The sequence below is a fragment of the Pinus tabuliformis genome, chromosome X (genome assembly GCF_031772625.1).
Source record: "Pinus tabuliformis cultivar Carrire ecotype Pingquan chromosome X, CPIR1, whole genome shotgun sequence".
NCBI classification, from domain to species: domain Eukaryota; kingdom Viridiplantae; phylum Streptophyta; class Pinopsida; order Pinales; family Pinaceae; genus Pinus; species Pinus tabuliformis.
In genome coordinates, this window is record NC_142308.1 from 38,661,600 (window position 1) to 38,685,982 (window position 24,383).

The 24,383-nt window shown below is 41.3% G+C and overlaps 1 protein-coding gene across 2 annotated transcripts in view; it reads right to left on the minus strand.

The window, feature by feature from the left end:
- Positions 1-3,924: 3,924 nt before the first annotated feature.
- LOC149138231 (NAD(P)-binding Rossmann-fold superfamily protein) overlaps positions 3,925-24,383 on the minus strand; it is a 443,478-nt gene continuing 423,019 nt past the window's right edge. For both annotated transcript variants that reach the window (XM_089446844.1, XM_089446845.1), the window contains exons 14-16: positions 5,244-5,357; positions 4,755-4,835; positions 3,925-4,653 (exon numbers count right to left, since the gene is read on the minus strand). In XM_089446844.1, the coding sequence (XP_089302970.1) occupies positions 4,507-4,653; positions 4,755-4,835; positions 5,244-5,357 (342 nt within the window). In that variant the 3' untranslated portion in view covers positions 3,925-4,506. The remainder of the gene's footprint in view (positions 4,654-4,754; positions 4,836-5,243; positions 5,358-24,383) is intronic.

Sequence of the window (24,383 nt, forward strand, 5' to 3'; positions counted from 1 at the left end):
CATATTGTCGAGCCTCACCACTCACATTGGATTGGTGCCAAGAATTTGTTGAGATATCTTTGTAGCACGATCACTCATGGGTTGAGATACACTGCCGAAGATGTGAGACTACTTGGATATACCGATGCTCACTGGGCAGGCAGCGTGGTGGACCGAAAGAGCACTTCAGGGTGTTTTTTCTCTTTGGGATTTGCCTCGATATCCTGGATGAGCAGGAAGCAGAAGTTGGTGGCTTTGAGCACCACTGAGGCTGAGTACATTACTGCTAGTATGGCCTGCTGTGAGGCATTCTGGTTGCAAAAGCTCTTTAGTGAGCTGTTTGGATTTACATTGGATACCACCGCGATCCTGTGTGACAACCAGAGCGGGATTCGTTATCAGAGAATCACGTATTTCATGATCGCTCCAAGCATATCGATATCAAGTACCACTATATTCGAGATATGGTGCAACGAGGAGCAATAAGGCTCCAACATATCGATACAAATGAATAGGTCGCCGACATTTTGACAAAGCCCTTGGGAAAGGTCAAATTCTTGACTTTTCGAGAACAACTTGGTGTTGTTCAGAGACCCTCTTATGAGGGTTGAGTATGATGTATTGAGCTCTGGGAGCTCCAGGGGGGTGCAGGGTACTTCTTGGAGTGACATGTGACCACAGGGCGACTCACCATCCCCTGGTGGTGCACTATGTACAAGGTAAAAGGTTCAACCTTCCCCTGTGACACCCCGTGGTGACTGTGGAATAGGATGATTAGTTCTCTTGTGGGCCAGGATGATTCGTTCTCCGTGGCGACTGTGGAACAGAATGATTAGTTCTCCTGTGGGCCAGGATGATTCGTTTTCCGTGGCGACTATGGAACAGGATGATTAGTTCTCTTGTGGGCCAGGATGATTAGTTCTCCATGGCATCCACTGGACAGGATGATTCGTTCTCCTGTGGACATGATGATTAGTTCTCCTGTCGAGGCATTCTACCCATGCAGTCTGGAAATCATGGGAAGTACCTCTCATTTGATCAATGAGCAGGGAAATGAGGTGAGGGACCATAGTACTACTATCGATGGACGCATCATTGTATCTACCGTACTCCCTATGCTAGGATGACCTCCATTGATCTGGGATCAGTGAGAGTGGTACACACTCTGAGACTGACTTCGGGTCAGTGGAGGATGGTATAATACATCCTCGATCATTTCTTCTTCTTCATAGTTCGAGCAGAGTAGAATAGGGGTCAAGCTGTGCAAGGTAGTGCATTTGATGGATAGATAGTAGCAATGGTCAGATGGAGTTCTCCCTAGTTGAGAGGGGGTGTTAAAATTGGCAACTAGGGCCAAACTCCATGTTGGTCACCTTATTTATGGTTGCTAACATTTTTCCTCGATTCCTCTCATCGAGAGGTGTAGGATTGATCTAAAGATCATCCGATTCCGACAAGTATTTTTGGAGATATGAATTTATTTATAATTACTTAACAAATTGTCAAGGTCGGCCAGTAGCTAAGTGTGTGGCACACATGCCCAGCGTTTCATATAAATAGAAGAGAGGTTGAGTCATTTGGAACTCATTCATTCACCCATCTTCTCTCTCTCTGTCCTACGCATCAAAGGAGCCTCTCTCTCTCTCACATGTGTGGCTGGAAAAGAAGACACAGTAGGGCAAGGCAGACACAGAAAGAAAGACGTAGGGGCTGTAGGTCATCTCTTTGATCAGTGATAACCAAGTGTTGACCATCGAGGAGTGCGGATTTGGTGTGGCTACCTCCCCTAGGCGGGCTGCAGATTTTGGCATGAAAATCGAGCTGATCTGACCTCTGGTTTGACCGGTGTTGACTGTCCTAGTTTGGGGCAGCAAGTTGACTTCAATCAACAATAGTTTGACTGCATTTTCAGGGCTGTTCAAGGATTAGCTGACCAGAATTTGACCAAACATATTGGAGGTCAATTTCCACTCATTTGACCAAGTTTGACTTTGCTGATCTAGGGTTTACTACTGCTGATATAAAATTACAGAATTCTGATTTTGTATTATTTCTCTTTGTTGACCTATTGAAGATAAAAAGAAGATTTGATCAAAGGGTTTCCCCGCATTGGGGTTTGTCCCTGGCTAGCCACCACATCTTGTGTCTCTTGTCTTGGCTTGTTTTCTGTCGATCATTTAATGTTCTATCTGCACTTTATTTTATGTATATGTGATTGCTAATCTGTGGGTAATAAGAAGAAAAATAAGTAAACTGCTCTAAGCATAGAACATACCATAATTTAACATAGATTTTGTCCCTTGTTTCATATTCTTGTTGATGAGATTTCCTTTTACTTGCCATTAGTAAGTACTTGTGGACATAACTCAAATCAATACTAATTACTTGAACCATAAACGATCTTACCTCAAAGATTACTCACTCTTCTTTTTGCTAATCGCATCTTGCATCTCATCTCATAATAATATTTCCCTTGCAGCAGTTGTCCGTCGTGTACTTGGTCCTATTGACTCCACAAGGCACTGATATCAATCATCTAAATCTAATCGAATCCTATAAGTCTTGCTAACTCTTAATCAAGTACTTGGTCTCTTTACTGTGTCTCCCGAACTGATTGGTTCCCAACTAGTTCTTCTTCATTCCATTTTCATAGGGTCTACCTCCTTAGCTTGTTGTAGGGAGACATCTTAAATGGAGAGATTGGGGATTAGGGTGATAGCACCCGATCTGAGCCGTTGTCGCGGTGCCTAGACATTCTGTGCGACATGACCCATTAAAAATAATCAATTATTTTAATAAAACTGTCTCCGAGTGGAATTTCCCAAAATGCTTTCTGGGTTCTTTGGAATACATGCACTCAAGCCTCCCTGCAAAATTTGAGACTTACAACACATCCAATGCTACCAGAAATCAACACACTAGAGTTTAGCGCCAACCCTAGGGCCTTCATCTAGAGGAACAACTATCATAGGAGCCAATACCTTTACCCATACAAAGGGTAGAGGGAATCACTGATTTATTTATCTAATTTCATTGTAGATGATTTATGACAATGAGATACATTTATTATATTTTTTGAAAATATTTTGAGGGTCAGGAATTGGGACTCAAGACATGACTCATCTTTTATGTGTGATGTATCACTAGACATCTTATACATCTTGTGTATCAATGCTCTTTTCATACTTATGTAGCAATGTGTTTATTTGATATTGGTGTTGCTTTAGATGTTTAAAAAATTGAAAAAGAAATGAATATGTTTGTATTTTTTTTATAGTTTGTTGATATTTCCCAATATTTCTACTGTTGTTGATAAATTGTTTTCCAGATCCTTGGTGATATATTTATTGATGCAATGTTGTCAACATTGGTTGGGAGTCGGGACTATGTTCAAATTCAGTATTCATTCCTCCAAGGAAAGGTTTATTGGCATGCAACTCTTCCTGGTGATTCCAGCTATTTGTCTGCTTTTATTTTCTAGATATTTGGCACTCTGTGTATCTATGTGCTGTATTCTATCAGGGAGATACATTGTAGGTCTGTTTTTAATAATGAGGCCAATTCTCTGTCTGATTTTTGTAATACTTGGTGGGATGAGGTATGTATGCAGCTGTTAGCCAAAGGGTTTTGTTCATTGAGGATACTAGGTCTCTAGAGTCTAGATATAGCAGCATACTCTTGTTTTATTTCAGTTCTAGTAGTGTTAAGGAAGAGGATATAAGTTCCATTGTATATACCTTCCCATCGTTGATTTTGTGAATGTAAATATTTTTTTGCAAGTGTAAAAAGTATTTTTCAATATATATATATATATATATATATATATAGGCTAGCTATTATTACAAAGTCAGAGACTGTTGGTATAAACTCGTCGAGCTGCCACATTAGCAGCAAGATCAATCAGAGACCTTATCACTACAACAGGGCCAAAAGTATTATCACGTATAAATCTACAACAAAATTTCTCTCCTTGCTTCTGCTAAAAAATGGTAATGATATGTTCACAAATATGACCCGATGTAGGGTAATACTTGCTTATTGTTCTCAAATTTCCTAGGAAGTATACATACAATATATAAAACTTCAATTCGAGCACTCAAGTATACTTCAGAACAACATGATTTCAGTTTGCCATATTTCAATACAATGCTGTTGAATTGGTAGGACAATATAATTCCTGCTTTTGAGGTTAAGAACAATAAGGAATTGGTCCTTTCAGTACCTTCTCCGAAGATCATCTTGTAGTAACCATTCTCACGTAGCTGAAATACCATCTGAAATTTTGTCATATAGATTGTTTAACAACGTATAACTTAAAGCTTCAATGACCATAATAGCTTCATTGAAATAAAAGGGTCACTAAGGTGAACTACTTGTTACCATAAAATCAGATGATGTTACAACTACCAATATTACTGAAATTTTGATGAATTGTTATGAAACAGCAGGGAATTCATGGTGAGCACATTTTGAATCATGTGATTGCCGTTAAGCTATATTTTAATTAAAATAAAAACATGCATAAACTTATACTGCTACTGGACTTTTCTCCAATGCTTCTTTTCCGGTGATGCCCTTCTTCAAGGACAGGAAAAAGATGTTATAATCCTTCTCAGCTGGAGGGTTGTTTGGGTCAATTTTGAAAGGTTCACTGAATGGCACAACACTCTTTACCTGCAAACGTGCATGAAGTAGAAGAATCAATGAATTTGGTTTTAAACATTATGTAGTTCTTTCAAAATCAAATTTAAGGCTGAAAGAGATGTCATTACAACCTCGAACGTGGTATCACATGCATATGAACTCTCCAGTGCAGCAACACAAATGCGGGCCACTTCCTCCCTTGAAATTTTTCCCTGATTTCATAAAACAAAAATTGATTAGACATTTTTCTTGCTTTCTTAAGATTTATTACTTCAAAATATTACTTGTTTGTCTTGTTTCATGGAATATCTTTTTCTACAATTTTATGTTGTGACCAATTGTCCTTCATTATGGCTTTTTATCACCAGAAAGAGGCTGGTTACCAAAGAAACTGCAATTTGAACTAATAATTGGAAAGAGGTTGGTTACCAAAGAAACTGCAATTTGAACCAATCATTGTATACAATGTAGTAATCATGAATCCTAGCAACTATGGTATCAAAGTCTGTCCTATTTTAACTGATGTTGGCATGAAAGGCATTGTAATAAAAGAAATAGCCACAGCTAGCTTCTTGACTGGATAATATAACTGTGCACGAAAGGTATAGTTATGCATCTACCGTAATATTGTCTCCCTGATCAAAAATAAGGTCAGCTCCAGCAGGTTCTTCAGTGAGAGCACAAGGCCGTATTATTGTATAAGGAATACCACTGTCGCGCAGCAAATCCTCTCCCTATTGAGAAAAAGCAGCAAATGCATTGTAAGTGCAAATCCAGAGAAACGGTCCACTTTCCCAAACAATAACTTGTACTTATTTAAGATTTATCTGCTAAAATTCAAAACCATGCAGTTAAAATTTTTGTTGCTGGAAAAAGACTAGGAACTTCTGCACTTTTTATTGTTCATTCCTTTTCCTAATGTGTATGTGTGAATAATTTGTGAGCTCCAAATCCATTTTTTACTAAGTAATGTAGGTCAATAATCATTCTTTAATGCTTGTGGCATTTTGGATTGATTGTATTATACACATCTTTTTGGGACAAGAAAAAATGGTTGAACTGAGAGTTTGAGACATCGTTAATAATAATATTTTTAACAGTGTAATTTTACAGTCATAGCCTTGCAATGACACCAAATGGATGTATGAGATCCCCTTGTTTGTAAAACAAGGGACCGCCACCACATGGAAATTTCACTACTTAGTCTATGGAGGTGTACATACCCTACCCCTTCCAGATTTCAACCTCTGGCATCCAAAAAGAAATACATATTCTTAACCATTAGGTCTACTCAGACTGTTCTTAATTATTGTGGTATGTTGATTTGGAGTAGCATCGGATGTGCTCTAGCCATGAAAATTGGTGGAGAGGCTAAAGCACATGAGATCTCCAAGACCCAGAAATGGTTTGGGCAGATTCTACCTGGTTAAGGAGATATTAAAATAATTAATATTTTTAATGGAGTTCCTAAGTCTAAATTTAGGAAAAATAAAATATTAATGGGTATTAATATAACACTGGGTTAGAAGGTTCTAAATGACATGGATCAAGCCAAATCTAAACTTAGTAATTGATTAGACATTTCATCTCGGCTGTTGAAGGACCAATAGAAAAAGTATAAGAGGAGGCTTGAGGGTCAGTCGGAGAATACACTAGAGTGATGAGTCATTCGATTTTCTAGAGCGGGGTTCGCTAAGAAAAGTTGAATCAGTGATCAGTTTGTAGTGAGGGGCAGTGAGTATGAGACAAAGAGGCAGAGATAGTGTTGGAAGACCAATGCAGAGGCAAAGAGGCAGACGCAGAAGCCAGAGGAAGCCACGCAGAGGCTGCAAGAGTGACGCAGAGGGCCGTAGAGGATGCGCAGTGCCTTAGAGGGTTGACACAGAGGGTTTTGAGGCTGACGCAGAGGCCAGGAGGGCTAACACGGTGCTTCAGTTGTGATGGAGAGGGTTTCGTGGGGCAAATTTTCTGAATATCTGCTTCCGAATAGAGAGGTATTACTATCAGATTATTTTCCCTGTCAAGTGAGCTAGTTTGGCACCCAGTTGTACTCAAGGAAAGACTGCATAATAAAATAGCCCTCAATATCACTGCATTGGTTTTCCCGAGTTGGGTTTTTCCAGGGACGAGTTGTCCAAGAATAACAGTGTCACTTGTGTGTTTGCTATTTCTTTTAGCGATTGATCTGTAGATGGTTGAGAATTTATTGTGTTTATTTCAATATTTATATGTTTAAATAACTTGTTCGTAATTAACAAGTAGGAGAAATAAACCAGAGAATACAAATAAAATTTCTAATGGGTAATACTTAGAAATTTCAACATGGTATCAGAGCGTGGTTGCAGATCACAGAAGAGTTGACCTTATTTTTTATCAGGGAGATAATAAGGTTAGAGTGTGGTTGTAGATCATGATTTTTGTTTTTCGAAAAACAAGTCTTGTATTTACAAAAAACAATATAAATAGTAGAGGGGTATATAAAATGGATATCATAACCTCTTCCTTGAAGCTATTAAAATTTAATACTAATAATAAATCAGAATACCGCTGCTCTCTTGATTGCTTTCTAGGATGATTTCATAATTAAAATTCTGAATCTAAAAATTGTGTAGAATATCAAAATTAGATAAACACATCAATTTCTCTCATCTAGAATGTTACAACAAAATCTAGTGCCCACAAAGTGTCAAGTCCTAAGCACCAAGGTGTTAGCTTTGTGTAACTCAGAAAGATTACCCACCATTACCTTAGTAGCTCTCTCTCTCTCTCTCTCTCTAGGTTGTCTCTTCTCCAACACAAGGGGGGTTCCCCTATGCAGTGTTGCAAACATTGCGATCAACTTTTTAGCCCAGCTGAAAAATCTAGCCATAAATTTTGACTTTTTAAATTTTATGTGTGTGTGTGTGTGTATATATATATATATATATATATTTTTTATGAAATTTGCCTATTTTTACTGATATTTTTCTGATTTTAATGATTTTTTGCTTTACTAAACCCTTGATCTTATCTAGATGCCAATGTAAGCAACATTGCCTGGCCCTAAGTAGGATTACTAAGGCTATGAAGTGGAGGCTCTAAGTGATGTTTGAAGGGTAATCCTAAGCAAAAAAAGTGGTTGTAAAAGTGGTGAAGCGATGAATGGTTTGAGAATAATAAGATAATGGAAAACCTAAGACTAGTTCCTGTTACCACAAAATCTAGCAGGCTTAGTGCAAAGCCTCATTAATCAAATCTAGACCCTATGGAAACAAGTGATTGACCACCATTGTCACCTTAGCAGCCTTTCTCCAGCTATTTAGTGGTGAATTATATCCCACAAGGAAGGCTTCCTTATGTAGATCATCTAAGAGATATTCAACAATAAAGGCATATGGTGATGCAAGGTCTAATGACCCGGATAAGGTATTGGTGAAGCTTAGAAGGTTAAGGTAATATTTATCAAGGTTCAAGTACTCTATCCTTAGATATCTTAAACAGCTTAGCGAGATGTTATAAGTTAGGGTTTGAGAGATATTCAATGATATAGCATGCAATGTCATATAAAAACTAGAAGAAATAGCCTTTCAAGCATAGATCAATAAAATAAAAAGGCTATCAATTTGGCATGCAAGGTTGAGGGTAGGTAACTGAGTTTTTGTGGCTGAAACATGCATAAAACAAAAATAAAAGTGATGACATCAGCCCTAATTATAGGGTTTTACCATGCAATTAATGTTAGATTTTTCCTTTTTTCAATTATTAAATGCAATCCCTATTAAGAGTGCAATAACACATCAAATTACTATTTAGCATAGTTTCAATGAAAAAACCTAACCCTAACCTTAGATACCTAAAAATTAGAGAGGAGATAAAAAATAAGTATAGAGATAAGATAGATCAACACCTACTAGACTAGTGCTTTGATCTGATTGGGCAATGGAGACTTTTAGGGCAAATCCTATGAAGACAACCTTGATGAAGAGGGTGAGAGCAAGAGTCTCTTCTTACAAACACTAGTGACTTCCTTAGACAGGAGATTTTAAGTTCAAGAGATGCACATATCAGAGTTCTCTTGAAGGATTCAAGGAAAACACCTTTACATATCATGAAGAATTAAGATTTCAAGATAAATATTGCAATTTTAACATGGCACATATAGAAACCCTAATTCATAGAAAATAACATGAAAAAATGGAAGAAGATAAATGTTAAACTTATACAATTCCACAAGAATATCTTCAATCAATCCAAAGAAGACTCCTCATGCAAAATTCATCCTCAATAGACAATTCACTCCATGAAACTACATTGCGGCCAAGTAGAAAAGAAAACAATAGCTAGTGCGCACTTCTAAAGGAGAAGTGTGACGAATGATGATGATGAATAAGTGAGTGAGACTCCCCTCTATTTATATGAGGGTAACCGAGTCTCACTTCACTAATTTTAAAAGTAAAATCACTAAAAAAAGTTAAGTAGAGTGTTCAACAAGGTCAAAGGTCACAAGCCCACTTAGCTCTAAAACATAACAATATGCCAAAAATATCCCACACGTGTGGGAGAAAAATGATATCCACCATGATGTCATCCTCCAAAATGATCAAGAGAAGCAATGGCCCAAGAGTGCTCCTCACTCCAAGAAAACCTCAAGGTGCATGTGTAGTTGTACATCTCCAAAAGGCACCTCCTTCACCATGATGTCATCCAAAAGGAGGCCTACATCATCCTTCCCATGCATGTAGGAGTGACATGGCACCATCTAGAAGGATGGAAAGCATTGTCATCAAAGAAGGATATGCTATCCCTTCCAAGTCATCTCAACGAAAACCATCCTCATCTGGGCTTTGAAACAAGGCATCGTCCATTAAATAGGGTCAAGGCCATCTTGGGGCATCCTGGGTCTATCTAGGCATATCATCAAATAGTTCAATGTCAAAGCTTTCAAGCTCAATGTTTTAGCCTCTAAAGGCACATCAAGAGATGTAGAATCATGTGAAAGCTACTGAAGGCCTGATGCTCATCTTTGGACTAGCAATGTTCCAGCGACTAAGTCATATTTTCTCTTCGTGTGAAAATCTTATCACTGCAACAACTGATTTATTTTACCTACTTATTTCCCGATAAGTTATTTATGAAAATCCTTCAATAAACATTAAAGTAAATTTTGCTTCAGATATCACATCATAATACAAAAACAAACACATGCACAAGAATTAACACATTGAAACAAATATTTTGGACAATCAGTCACCAGAAAAACCGGTGCAGCAAGGAAGGATTTTATTATTCAGCAATTCTTCAGTACAACAGGGGGCCAAACTTATTTACCCAACAGAGAGAAAATTCTTTAGCACTTCGCCTAGTCTCAGCATCAGCATCAGCCTAGCTGACCTTTGTGTCGCTCCCAGACCCTCTGCATCAGCCCCTGCTTCTCTGTGTCAGCACTGGGCCTCTCTATGTCACCCATGCAGGCCATCCAGTGATTGCGCATTTTGCAGCCTCTATGTCTGCCTGAGAGGCTCTGCGTCTGCCTCTCCAACCTTTGCGTTGTTCCCGACTCTCTGTTCCGTACTTGCTGCCTCCTGCTGCTCTCCAGACCACTAGTTCGAATTTCTCAGCTAACCCCGCTCTAGAAATCGAACTGACTGGTCTCCCTCAGTGTGTTCTCCAACTGACCCTCAAGCCTCTTCTTATACTTTCCTTGTTGGTCCTTCAACGACTGAGATTAAATCTCTAATCAACGTCTAAGATTAGATTTGGCTTGATCCATGACTATTGGAACCTTCTAACCCAATTTTATATTAATACCCATTAATACTTTATTTTTCCTAAGTTTAGACTTAGGAACTCCATTAAAAATATTAATTATTTTAATATCTCCCAAAGCGGTTAGAATCTGCCAAAACCATTTCTAGGTCTTGGAGATCGCATGTGCTTTAGCCTCTCCACCAATTTTCATGGCTATAGCACATACGATGCTACCCCAAATCAACACTCCCTCTTAGCGAGGACTGTGCTCTAGTAATACTCCACACTAAGCATTACTACGATCATACGGCATCAGTACCTATGCTGATGCTAAGCCTCCCTGCCCAACATCCTCTGCACTACAACATCCTGTACTGCTGCCCATGGCTCTATCACTGCCATTACTACATCTGTAATGTAGCTTCCTCTACATCTATGTTGTTGCTGGTCCATCTTCCCAACACTGCAACTCCCTCTGCATCATGTTGCATCGTGCTACTACTGACTGCTACTACACTGCAACATCATATCCATTTCTGCGATTGAAATGGATTCTTTATCATCCCCATATTCTCCCTGAAATAATCAAACTTGGTTCTTCCAAGGGCCTTGGTATGGATGTCTGCCACCTGTTCTCCTGTAGGAGTGTAGCTCAACTGTATAGCTCCTCGTTGGGCACAGTCTCTGACAAAGTGACACTGGATATAAAGATGCTTTGACTGATCATGAAACACTGGATTTTCAGAGAGTTTGATGCAACTCTGATTATCACACATGATCCTGGTCGCCTCCATCTTTCTTTTGAACAGGTTCACAAGCAGTTTTCTAAGCCATATGGCCTCGCACGAAGTTGTGCTTGCAACCATATATTTTGCCTCAGCTGAGCTCAGAACCGCGGATTTTTGTTTGGTCATTCCTAATTCAATATTGAAACAGTACCCATAGGTCCTTTTTTGATAAATTGAACTTCCTACCCAATCTGCATCAGTAAACCCACTCAATCTGATATCCTTAACCCTAGTGTACAAGAGCCCATAATCGACTGTTCCATGTAAATACCTAAGAACATGTTTGGCTGCTTGCCAATGCGCCTTCTTCAGCTCCACCATGAACTGACTGAGGGTGTTGATAGCGTAGCAAATGTCTGGCCTAGTATTGACCAGATACATTAGGGACCCTATGAATTGCCTTTATAAGGTGGGATCAACATCTTTGTCTTCTGATGCATCAATCTTCTTCCAGTTGGTTATCATTGGAGTAGCCATGGGTCTATAGTCCTCCATCCTGAATCTCTTCAGGATTTCTGTAGCATATCTCCCTTGCCCAAGGAAGATCTACCCCTTTTGCTGCCAAGCTTCCAACCCCAGGAAATAATGCATTCGTCCCAAATCCTTCATGTCGAACTCCGTGGCTAGATTCTTCTTGCAGTCCCCTATGAGCCTGGATGATCCTGTCAGGAAGAGATCATCCACATATAATACTAAGATTAGAGGCTCATTCTCTACAACCAGATAGTAGAGATATGGATCTGCGTCACTCTTAACAAATCCCATTTTCTGCAAGTAGCCATTGATTCGCCCATACCACGCTCTAGGTGCCCGTTTTAGCCCATACAAGGCTTTCTTCAATCTGCATACATGAGACTTCTTCTCATGTGTCTCAAAGCCCTCTGGTTGTTCAATGTATACCTCTTCTTCTATTGCACCGTTGAGAAATGTTGTTTTGACATCCATTTGACGAATCTCCCACCCCATCTGTGCTGTAAGAGATATCACGGTTCTAATAGATGTATACCTGGCTACCGAGGCGAAGATCTCTTCATAGTCAATTCCTTCCTTTTGAGCATACCCTTTAGCAACAAACCTGACTTTGTATTTCTCAAAATTGTCGTTTGCAACGTATTTAATCTTGTAGATCCATCTCGAACCTACCACTGATCTGTCTTGAGGCCTTGGCACTACCTCCCAGACATTGTTCACCATTATGGAGTTGTACTCCTCTACCATCGCATCTAGCCAAACCTGATGTTGAGTTGCCTCCTAAAACCTGGCAAGCTCCCCATCCTGAGCTACTAATGCATGATATCTATCTGGCTGTTTTCGCTCCCTCTTATTGTTCCCTGACACACCGATGAAATCCTTTGCATCTAGCAGAATTTGATGAAGTTCCCTGCTCATTCTTCCTCTGTCAGCTCCTCCTCATCCTGTGATTCTTCCTGACCCGAGGAAGAATTCTTTTCTTTTGTTGGTTGAAGAGGTTTGACCAATGGTTCCTCTTTTGATTGCTCCTCGGAAGACATTTCTCGAGATTTTCCAGAAAGCCCCGTCTTCCATGAACTTCACATCTCGACGAACTACTACCTTCCTGCTCCCTGGAAGATAGATTCTATATGCCTTAGCATTCTTGCTATATCCCACTAGATATCCTTTCTTTGCAGTTTGATCCAAATTCTTCCTCTTTTCCTCGGGTATGCAGCATAATGCTAAGCTCCCAAATATCCTGAAATGACTGACTTCAGGCGTCTTCCCCGTGAAGACTTTCTCTGGAGTAATCTTGCCCAATGCCCGATGAGGAGTTCTATTCTGAACATAGACTACTGTGTTGCATGCTTCTGCCCACAGGAATTTTGGCATATCCTGATCATACATCATGGCCCTAGCTGCTTCTACAATAGTCATGTTCTTTCTTTCTGCTATTCCATTATACTCCGGACTGTACGGAGCTGTCCACTCTCTTCTAATGCCCTCCTTAGCGCAAAAATCAATGAAGTTCTTATCGACATACTCTCCACCATTATCTGAGTGCAAAACTTTTATTTTCTTCCCAGGTAGATTCTCCACTAGAGCCTTGAACTCTTTGAATTGACAGAAAACCTCGTCTTTGGTTTTCAGAAAATAAATCCAAGTTTTCCTTGAGTGGTCATCAATGAAGGTAAGGAAGTACTCGACATCACAAAGAGCTTTAGTGGACATGGGTCCGCAAATATCTGAGTGTATCAATCCCAGTACACTCTTGGCCCTGTTTTTACTTCTAGGAAATGTTGCCTTGGCATACTTTCCTAGAGCACATCCTCTGCATACATCATCTCGTTCCGTACTAAGATTTGAAACTCTTGTTACAGTGCTCCTGAGAATTCTCAGAGCCTCATGGTGAAAATGTCCCATTATTCTATATCATAGTTCGTTCAAATCCTTGTCTCCATGACTACCTATTAGTGCCATTGGTGATTCTAGTTGTAGTCTGTACAACCTGTTATTTTTGATCCCGATCTGCACTTTCTCTTTCCAGCTCGGGTGTTTGACGTATACTTTCTCCTTGATGAAGAAAACGTCATAGCCTTCGCGTTGAAGTTGCGACACGGAAAGTAAGTTCATACCCAATCCTGGTACATGCAGCACATTGGTAGCACAGAACCGCTCTCCCATTTATGTTTGAAAAACTATGGTACCCCTCCCCACTGGAGTACATTTTGCCTTGTTCCCCATGGTGATTTGAAAGTTCATCTTCTCCTCCTGATAATCTGAGAAACATTCCCAGATTCCCGTCATATGCCAAGCGGCCCCACTGTCTATATACCATACCTATGATGATGCAGAGCTAGTCACAAGCCACTTCTTCTTCCAGCCTGGAAGACAAGATAGAGAAATCGAAATCACTTTCACTTGTGCAATTTTCTGAAAATCTATGCGAGTCTCCTGACGTAGATGCCTCTACATCATGGTCTCGACCCATAATTGATTTTCCCTTCCCGTCTCTGATTACTTGCTCTGATACCATGTGAAAATTCTATCACTACAACAACTAATTTATTTTACCTACTTATTTCCCGATAAGTTATTTATGAAAATCCTTCAGTAAACATTAAATTTTTAAAATAAATTCTGCTGCAGATATCACATCATAATACAAAAACAAACACATGCACAAGAATTAACACATCGACACAAATATTTTGGAGAATCAATCCCCGGAAAAGTCCAATGTGGAAAACCAGTGCAACAAGGGAGGATTTTATTATTCAACAATTCTTCAGTACAACAGGGGGCCAAACTGGCTTACCCAATAGAGAGAAAATTCTTCAACACTTCCCCAGTCTTAGCATCAGCTTGGCTGACCTCTGCGTCGCTCCCAGACCCTCTGTGTCAGCTCCTGCCTCTCTGCATCAACACTGGGCCTCTCTGCGTCACCCACGCAGACCCTCCAGTGACTGCGTAGTCTGCAACCTCTACGTCTGCCTGAGAGGCTCTGTGTCTGCCTCTCCAACCTCTGCGTTGTTCCCCTGGTGTTGTTCCCGACTCTCTGTTCTGTACTTGCTACCTCCTGCTGCTCTCCAGACCACTAGTTCGAATTTCTCAGCTAACCCCACTCTAGAAATCGAACTGACTGGTCTCCCTTAGTGTGTTCTCCAACTGACCCTCAAGCCTCTTCTTATACTTTTCCTGTTGGTCCTTCAACGGTCGAGATTAAATCTATAATCAACGACTAAGATTAGATTTGGCTTGATCCATGACGTTTGGAACTTTCTAACCCAGTTTTATATTAATACCCATTAATATTTTATTTTTCCTAAGTTTAGAATTAGGAAATCCATTAAAAATATTAATTATTTTAATATCTCTCAAACCAATTAGAATTTGTCCAAACCATTTATGGGTCTTGGAGATCTCATGTGCTTTAGTCTCTCTACCAATTTTCATGGCTAGAGCACATCCGATGCTACCCCAAATCAACACTTTGAATGAGGCAAAGTATCCCCTAAAAGGTGCTAGAGAGGATTCAAGCTATCCCTTAAGGGATCTCTATTGCAAATGTGATACCACTTGAACAAAACCTCTCAAGATCAAGTGAGATAAACTTCATTAGGTACATAAAATCATTAAAGCATCATAATGGACCATATCTAATGTGAGGGGCATAGAATACTTCACATAAAACTCACCTTCAAATGTTTGACTAGCTCAAGACCTGTAGACAAGTTACCTCACTTATATTAGGGATGATTAGGTCAACAATTCTATTAGGTATTTCAAGCCCCCAAGGGGAGTGACATGTCTTAGGTTGACTCATGAATCCATAGGTGTGAGTGATATGGTGGTCATGTAGTGGGAGAGGCTTCAATGAAGATACCACAACCATGAGACCAACTAATGGGAGTCCGTCATCTAGAGTGTAATGATGTAAGGAGGGAGCAATTGTGGTGGCATGAGGTACCCTTTTCCTCGGCTTACTTTTTCCAACCCTTTCCTGTTCCTTCTAATTTAATGATTTATCTTTATTTCGTGCATAACTTAGGAGCCTAAGCTTTCTTTATGCTTTTCCAATACCCCTTTAAAATATAGCAATTTCTCACTCATCAGGTTGGGACATTCAAGAGTTCATTTATTTTACATAAAGCACTGAATGCTTGAGTGTTGATTTCTGGTAGCATCGGATGCGCTCTAAGTCTCAAAATTTGCAGGGAGGCTTAGACACATGCATTCTCCAATACCCAGAAATCGTTTTGGGAAATTCCACCCGGTGACAATTTTATTAAAATAATTAATTATTTTTAATGGGTGTCTAAGTCTAAACTAAGGAAATTAAAATAATTAAAGGGTATTAATCTAAATGTGGGTGAAACTTCTAGAAGAAGATGAAAATCGAGTCCAAATGATCTGAGCCATTGATTAGAATTTAATCTGGGTCGTTGGTTCTCAATTGGAGGATTATAAGAAGGACATTGATAGACACTTGGAGAACATATCGAGTAGAGTTCAAAAGATCAAATTTCTGAAGTAGAGCAGTTGCCAGAGAGAAATTCGAAGTGAGCTTTCACAGTGAGGGGCAAGAATAGTTCCGGTTGGAAATTTCTCGTGATCCAGGAATACTTAGCAGAGGAGGTAGAGAGAGATCTGGGAGAGGCAGCGCAGAGCCAGAAGAGGCTAACAAAGGGTCACGCAGAGGTAGCGCAAAAGCCTTGCGGGAGTCTGAAATTTGTTGGAGGGTTTGATTTCTGTAGCTGGAAACTGAGGTGTGAGATCGAGAGAGTCGAAGTCAGAATCTTAGAGGCAAATCGATCGACCGGGAAGAGTGACGCAAGTCCTAGACATTGTGATGTTGGGCTGATGCAAACACTGCGCAGAGGTCGCTAGGGGCTATTCATTCAAGGGCTGGATCAGCCAAGATTTCCAGTGATTGATCCAAATCAGATCCATAAAAAACTGTCAAGGAACCATGACTGTGTCAGGTCGGAACAAATCTCTAAAGAATTCCAAAACAGCAATCAAAAACACCCTGAACCAGTGGCAATGGCAGCCAGAGTGGAACGACAAGGACCTCGGTCAAAGCATGCTAACCGAGGCCCATGGAGACTGTGCAGGAGGTCAAAGTAGCCCCTGGGAGCCTCGGATCGGGGAATGGAGGTGATTTTTGAGGCGCTAATTGCGCATCGCTGGGGGAACAGGGCCGAAATGGAGGAAGCCCGAGCACTCGGACGCATAGGGAACCGGAGAACCGTGGGTGGAAAAGACAAAAGAGCTAAAAGTACAAAGGTGGGACCCGCGCTCTGGAAACCGGCAGTATTGATCGGGATGCCTTCAAACGGTGAGCGGTTTTGGATGGAAGCAGAGCGATCCCATTCAACGATCGACACGTGGCAAGTAGAGGTGAGAGAAAACCGCCGTTGATCGCGCGCTAACGGTCGAGCAAGTCAACCGCGCGAAACGTGCATATGGCGTTGGATCTGGGGGACCCAGATCAGACGACTGAGATTGCGCCTGATGGAGGAAGCAGAACCGACGGAGGAATAAGCCGCGATTTGTAAGAAATTGAGGTCCGTTTGACCGCCATGGTGGAGGAAAGATTCATCCACGACGTAACTGAAGAAAAAAACCGACGGAGCAGGCTGGCGCCGTTTAGAGGAGGACATGTGGGCACTCCCTGAGCGCTGATGATGACGCCGAACAGGGAACTCAAGCGCAGCTGCAGAAGGTGAATCGACAGAGGCGGAAGAGGAACTGAACAGTCTTGGAATGGATGGCCTAAAAGCCATGAATAGAGACAGAATACACAGCGAAGTCAGTCAGTCAGAGAACCCGGAGAGGAGGATTGAACATAGAGAGACAAAAACCAGAGAAGAAGGCAGTAAAGCGAAATCAGAAGAAGACAGAGGGCTGAGCTGACCAAAGGCAGCATCGAGCACCAAAGAGCTTGAAGATTCAAGCCATCCCATATAGGAATCTGTCTGGACTGAGCACCACATTAGGCTCTTTCCACTGTAGACCAAAAGGTCATAGAGCTGGCAGGCAAGCGAGTCAGTGTACTCAAGTGGCTTGGGGAATCCAAGAACCACCCTGCCAAGCAAATCTGCTTCAGGAGAACTCACATTGAGTCCCTGCATTGTAATTCTTTGCTTAAAGACACAATAAAACAAGGCCACCACTGAAAGCTGGACTGGAGATGTAGCCCTGGAGATGGGGTGAACTCCTTATTAATTTCTTGTGTCTTTGTGTTTGCTTACTGTATTTCTTTGCTGTCTTTCCATTTAATGGTCTGTGTATTGGCAATCTGGTCGATCCATTGATTCAATAACACAGAACACACACCAGCACATGAGTCTGTAATACCTTTGTTTAATAAATCTTTAACTGATGTCACTCATAGGGTGATTATCAGATCAGTGATAGTGAGGTAATCTCACAAATCTCTTTGTCAGTGTTATTCTCTGTAACTGGATTGCTGGGAAGGCATCTAGAGATTGTATTCAGAAATTACTACTGCATAATAATAAAATCCTCAGAGTCGCTGCATTGGTTTTCCCGCATTGGGTTTTTCTGGGGACATTTTTCCAAAAACAACGACGTAATGTGTGTTGTATTTCTTTCCTGTTCAGTTTCTTATTTCCTCATTTTATTTAAATGGTGAAGGTTGCAGTGTATTCGTTTCAGTGTTTACAGTAGGAAACAATAAATAATTTGGTTTAGTAATTGACAAATAGGAGAAACGTAATCAGTTGCTGCAGTAGGAATTTGGGCATCCAAATTCTCACATGGTATCAGAGTTGCAGGTGGAACAAGAGAACAGTGCTGGAAGAACCCAACACTGAAGGAGGAAGGGAGTTCGAAATTCCTGTAAAGGCAACAATTCGAATCCCCTGAGGGTTTGCGCAGTCAGGCCAGGAGGGAAAGATTTTCATGGTAAATCTCTCTCTTAGTGAGTCAACAGAGAGGTAGGATTTCCAGATCGAGATTTGTTAGTGGCAGAGGTTGAAATGCAACAGAAGCTTCAATGGAGAGGGATTTCTTGTGGGACGTAGTTTTTGCATGCAGTTTGTGGAAAAGACGTCAGAGGGAAGAGAGAGACACAGGTAAGAGGACTTCCAGTCAAGTAGTTCGAATTCTCACTCGCTGAGCCGCAACAGAGAGAGGCAGATATACAAACTCCAACAGGAAGTGTGTAGGCCAGTTTAGTGTTGCACAAAGGAGAGAGGAGGATATTCGACTTTTTCGATTGGCAGAGATGGCAACCAATGGACTAAGAGATCAAGATAACTTGGATGGGGCATCCAACTATGTGATCTAGAATGCAAGGTTGTCATGCCTTCTAGATGAACATGTTCTCAAAGTCTATGTTGATAGCGTTGTAGCTGATCCTGCGGATCCAGATACGCTCAAGAAGTACAAGGAAGAAATGGCGAAAACAAAAAGAATGATCCTCGACGGAGTGAAGGATCATATAGTCTGTCACATCGCTGGCAGAAACACTACCAAGGAGATGCGGGATGCATTGTCGACATTGTATCAGGGATCTTCCGAGCAACGAAAGATGTACTTAGAGTAGAAGATGAGATCTATGCAGATGCAGAAGGGGGAACACATTGATCTGTTCCTTGCAAAGTTTCAGGAGACCCAAGATGAGTTGGCAGCTATGGGGTCAACACCTCAAGGTTTCGAGATGGTAAGACTGGCCCTAAATTCAATATTTGAGGAGTGGTAAGTCTTTGTCTAGAGCATCTTGGGCAGGGCAACTTTGCTAAACTGGGATGAGATGTGGGCAACTCTTAAGCAAGAGGAGTTGAGGAGGGACTTGGTCAAGTGTAAACTTGACGGAAGCAGCAACAATGGGTTGAAACCCAAGGAGGAGGAAGAGAATGCAGCCCTTGCATCCAAGGGTGTTAAATTGGAAACTAGGGTCAAACTCCATGTGGGTCAGCTTATTTATGACAACTGATATTTTTATTGGATCCCTCTCGTCGAGAGGTGTAGGATTGATCTGAAGACCATCCGATTCCGATAAGTATTTATGGAGATATGAATTTATTTAGAATGTGGAATTATGATCTAGTTGACTAGCAACTTGAGTAGGCTCAGAAGCCCAATAGACGTGTCTAATCATCACCTACACGTTAGTATAAATAGAAGAGGATTTGAATTCATTTGAAACTCACCTCAAGTGATCTCCTCTCCACGTCTGGGTTTTTGGAGAAGGAGATACACTATGAATTATACTGGCCTAATATGATGATGCCTTAATGGATAAACACAACCATGAATCCACAAGCAATGGAGATGATACGTGAAGGGTAGCCGTAGTGGACTCAACTCTGTAATGAAGGACATTACCACACACTGTATACAAGGTAGCAAACTTAACGCAGTCATGGCAGCAACAACGCTGGCAAAGTATAAATAGAAGAGGATTTGAATTCATTTGAAACTCACCTCAAGTCATCTCCTCTCCACGTCTACGTTATGAGAAGGAGCACTATGATTATACTGGCCTATATATGATGAAATGCATCAACACAATATGATATTGGAATGGAGGTAATACTAATATAGTGGGACATTCATAGTGATATACCACACAGGTCACTTAACGCAGTCATGGCAGCAACAACGCTGGCAAAGGAATATACGCAGGGCATGAAAGATTATACACAGGTCATCATCATATACGCTATGATGAAAAACAGAACACATATATATTGTTGCAGTCAACGCAATATACATTGGAATGCAGGTAATATAATATATTGGGCAGTCATAGTGATATACCACGAAGGTCACGTATACGCTGGAGCTAATACGCTGGTAGGCACATATATATATATATATATATGTCATCATATACGCTGGCATATTAACACAACAAATAAATATGTTCTGAAGAAATACGTGGAGACCACACAGTCATTATATCTTGGAACACTGTCATATACCACGCAGTCATATAATATGGGGAATGAAGATATATATATTGGAACGCAGTCAGGACACAGGCTAAGATGCGTGGACACATATATATCACGCAAGCCCTAGATCTGGCAGCGTGGTTCACGTTGTAGCACGCAGTCATATAATACGCATATGGGAATGAAGATATATATATTGGAACGCAGTCATATAAATGGAACGCAGTCATATGTATGGGTATGGAACACAGTCATATGTATGGGTATGGAACATAGTCATCATACGCTGTATGGAACGGTCATATATATGCTTCATTGTGTCAGGCATATATAATCTGCTTTAGTCATAACTGCAGTCCAGTATGGTTATGAAGAATGCTGGTCATATAGACAATGATAAGCAAATAATGGGACTGCGTGGAGGATAGCCTAGCTGCTTTGCTAGGCTGCAAGCCATAGCAAGCAGCTAAGGTTGATATGTATATGAACTCCATAATGAAGCAAAAGAAAGATAGCATGGGCAGCATTATGAGCAGCATGATGTATGGGCAGCATGATGTATGAGATCATGAGCAGCATGATGATGCATGTTGCAGCATGATGGTGCTACACGGTAAGGTGCAGCAAATGGACTAGATGTAGCACGATGATAGGTGAAGGAGACACCTTGGAGAATCAATTGAAGCAGAATGTCTTCAATTGATCTCATCATTATGTGAAATGATTTATGCTAGATCTAGATAAGTCAAAGTGTTGACTTCTGTTGTAAATGTACTATCTCTCTCTCTCTTTCTCTGCTGAACTTTGAAGAACATGAAAGAAGAATTGATCAAGGGTTTCCCTACATTGTGGGGTTTGTCCCTGGCCAGCGCCACATCTTGTGTCCTCTTGTCTTGGCTTGTCTTCTGCGATTTATATTTATGTTCTATCTGCAGTTTATCTTAATGTTGATGTGATTGCTAACTGTGAAAATTTAAATAAATTGCTCTAGCATAGAACATACCTAAAATTAACGGGGTTTCAGAGCTGAGGTGAAGACAATGCCCAAGCAAGAGTGAAAGAGCAATCACCAAAGGCAGAAGGATCAATGGGTTCCTCATAATTCACCTAGAGTAAAGTCGAAGCAAAGAATGTTATTAGAATGACGTAGCGGAAGTTTCTGATGGCCTACCTAAAGATCACTTCACTGGGAAGTTCGAATCTAAGGGTAGAAGGAAAGGTAGATGTCTTGATGACAAGTTCAGCCCTTATGCGAAGGAGTGGCCGAATTGCAGAGTTGCAGGTCATCAAGGACACGGCCGACTCTTCAAGGAAGCAAGGAACCCCAGGAATGGAAGTTGAAGGTTTTAAGGTTGCATTCGTCAATGGAAAGGTATGTGTTTGAAAATAGAATTTTCAAAGATGCTTTTGAGTTCAGGGTTGTATTAAGTTACAGGAAGTCCACTTGGGACCATGTTCATTAACACATAACACCAGAGGTCTGTGAGTCAGATGGTGGCAGGGAAGCCTAAATTCAAAAAGAGCATGAAAGTACATGTCTGAGATGTACCAAAGGAAAATCTTACAAGGGGACCATTCCCCTCATGTAGCAGGTCCATAGGTTTGAAACAACTCATGGAGTTTGAGATTCCTGAACAGGAATCTCATGTATACAAGTGGAAGAAAGCCCTCTATGGCTTGAAGCAAAACACCCCGGGCATAGTATGAGAGGACTGATAGCTGTTTGATGAAGCTGAGATTCACTAAGGAGTGAGACCAATCCAAACCATTATCCGAAGGTTGTGGATGATAGACCTCTCATACCAGCACCTTATGCGGACGAACTATTTTTGACAATTGCAGACCCTCTCATTTGTAGAAGTAAGAGGGATTTGGATTCCGAACATATGTTTTGCAAGAGCTCATATTTGTTTGAGCTTCACTGGATTGGTGCCAAGAATCTTCTAAGATGTCTTCAGGGCACAATCTCTCATGGATTCAGATACACTGCCGGAAATATGAAACTGCATGATTATTCGAATGTTGCTTGGGCAAGCAGTGTGAAGGATCACTGGAGCACTTCTTAGTGCTATTTCTCTTTGGATTCTGCTGCGATATCATGGATGAGCAGGAAGCAGAAGTCAGTTGTTATAAGCACCACCGAGACCGGATACATATCTATGAGTATGATCTCGTATGAAGTTGCCTGGTTGGGGAAATCTCTTCAGTGAGTTGTTTGTACACATGATGAATACCACTGTGATTCTCTGTAACAACCAGAGGTGGGATTCGATTATTGAGGAATCCCATATTCAACAATTGCTCCAGTAGATAGACATCAAATACTACCTTATCCAGGATATGGTAAGTCGATGAGCAAGGAGGCTCCATCGCACTAAGATGATGTATAGGTCGCTAAAGCCCTGGGGGAAAGATCAAATCTGTGATTTTCCCGAATGACTTGGAGTCGTCAAGAGACCCTTGTACAAGGGTCCTGCATGTTGCATACATAGAGCTCTGGGAGCTCTGGGGGCTTGCAGTTCTTACTGGAGCAACATACGACCACAAGGTGACTCACCCTCCCCTGGTGGTGTGCATTGCGACAAGAGGATTCGCTCTCTTTTGAGACAGGATGATTCGCTCTCCTGTGGACAAGATGATTCACTCTCTTGTGGGACAAGATGATTCGCTCTCTTGTGGAACAGGATGGTTCGCTCTCCTGTGGACAAGATGATTCGCTCTCTTATGGGACAAGATGATTCGCTCTCTTATGGAATAGGATGATTCGCTTTCCTATGTAGCAAGATGATTAGCTCTCCTGTGAGGTCTGGATGATGTGTTCTACATGACAAATGTAGCAGGATGATTAGTTCTCCTGTGAGGACGGGATTGATTAAGTTCTCCTGTCGAGGCATCCTACCCATGCAGTCTGGGACTCATGGGAAGTACCTCTCATCTGATCAATGAGCAGGCAAATGAAGATAGACACCATAGTAGTACCGATGGACGCATCGCTGTATCTACTGTACTCCCTACGCTAGGATGACCTTCATTGATCTGAGATCAATGATACCGGTCTGGGACCAGTGGTAGGAGTTGTACCTACTATGACGCTGACTTCGGGTCGGTTGAGACTGGTCTGGGACCAGTGGTACATACTTTGAGATTGACTTCGTGTCAGTGTAGGACTGGTCTGGGACCAGTGATATTGGTACATACTATGACACTGACTTCGGGTCGGTTGAGACTAGTCTGGGACCAGTGGTACACTTTCCGAGCTTGCGATACTGGTCTGGGACCAGTGGTAGGAGTGGTACCCACTATGACGCTGACTTTGGGTCGGTTGAGACTGGTCTGGGACCAGTGGTACGCACTCTGAGACTGACTTCGGGTTAGTGGAGAATGGTATGAGACATTCTCGATCAATTCTTCTTCTTCATAGTTCAGCAGAGCTAAGTTGAGTAGAGCCAGAGCCAGCAGAGCTGAGTAGAGCAGAGCCAAAGCCAGCAGAGCTAAGTAGAGCAGAGCAGAACCAGCAGAGCTGAGAAGAGCAGAGCAGAGCCAGCAGAGCTGAGCAGAGCCAGCAGAGTTGAGCAGAGCAGAGCAGAGCCAGTAGAGCTGAGCAAAGCTAGCAAAGCCAGCAGAGCTGAGCAAAGCTAGGCAGAGCAGTGCAGGGCACTGATGGCAGAGATAGTACAGTCGGACTTATGGATCAGCGGATGGAGTTCTCCCTAGTTGAGAGGGAGTGTTAAATTGGAAACTAGGGCCAAACTCCATGTGGGTTAGCTTATTTATGACAGCTGATATTTTTATTGGATCCCTCTCGTCGAGAGGTGTAGGATTGATCTAAAGATCATCCGATTCCGATAAGTATTTATGGAGA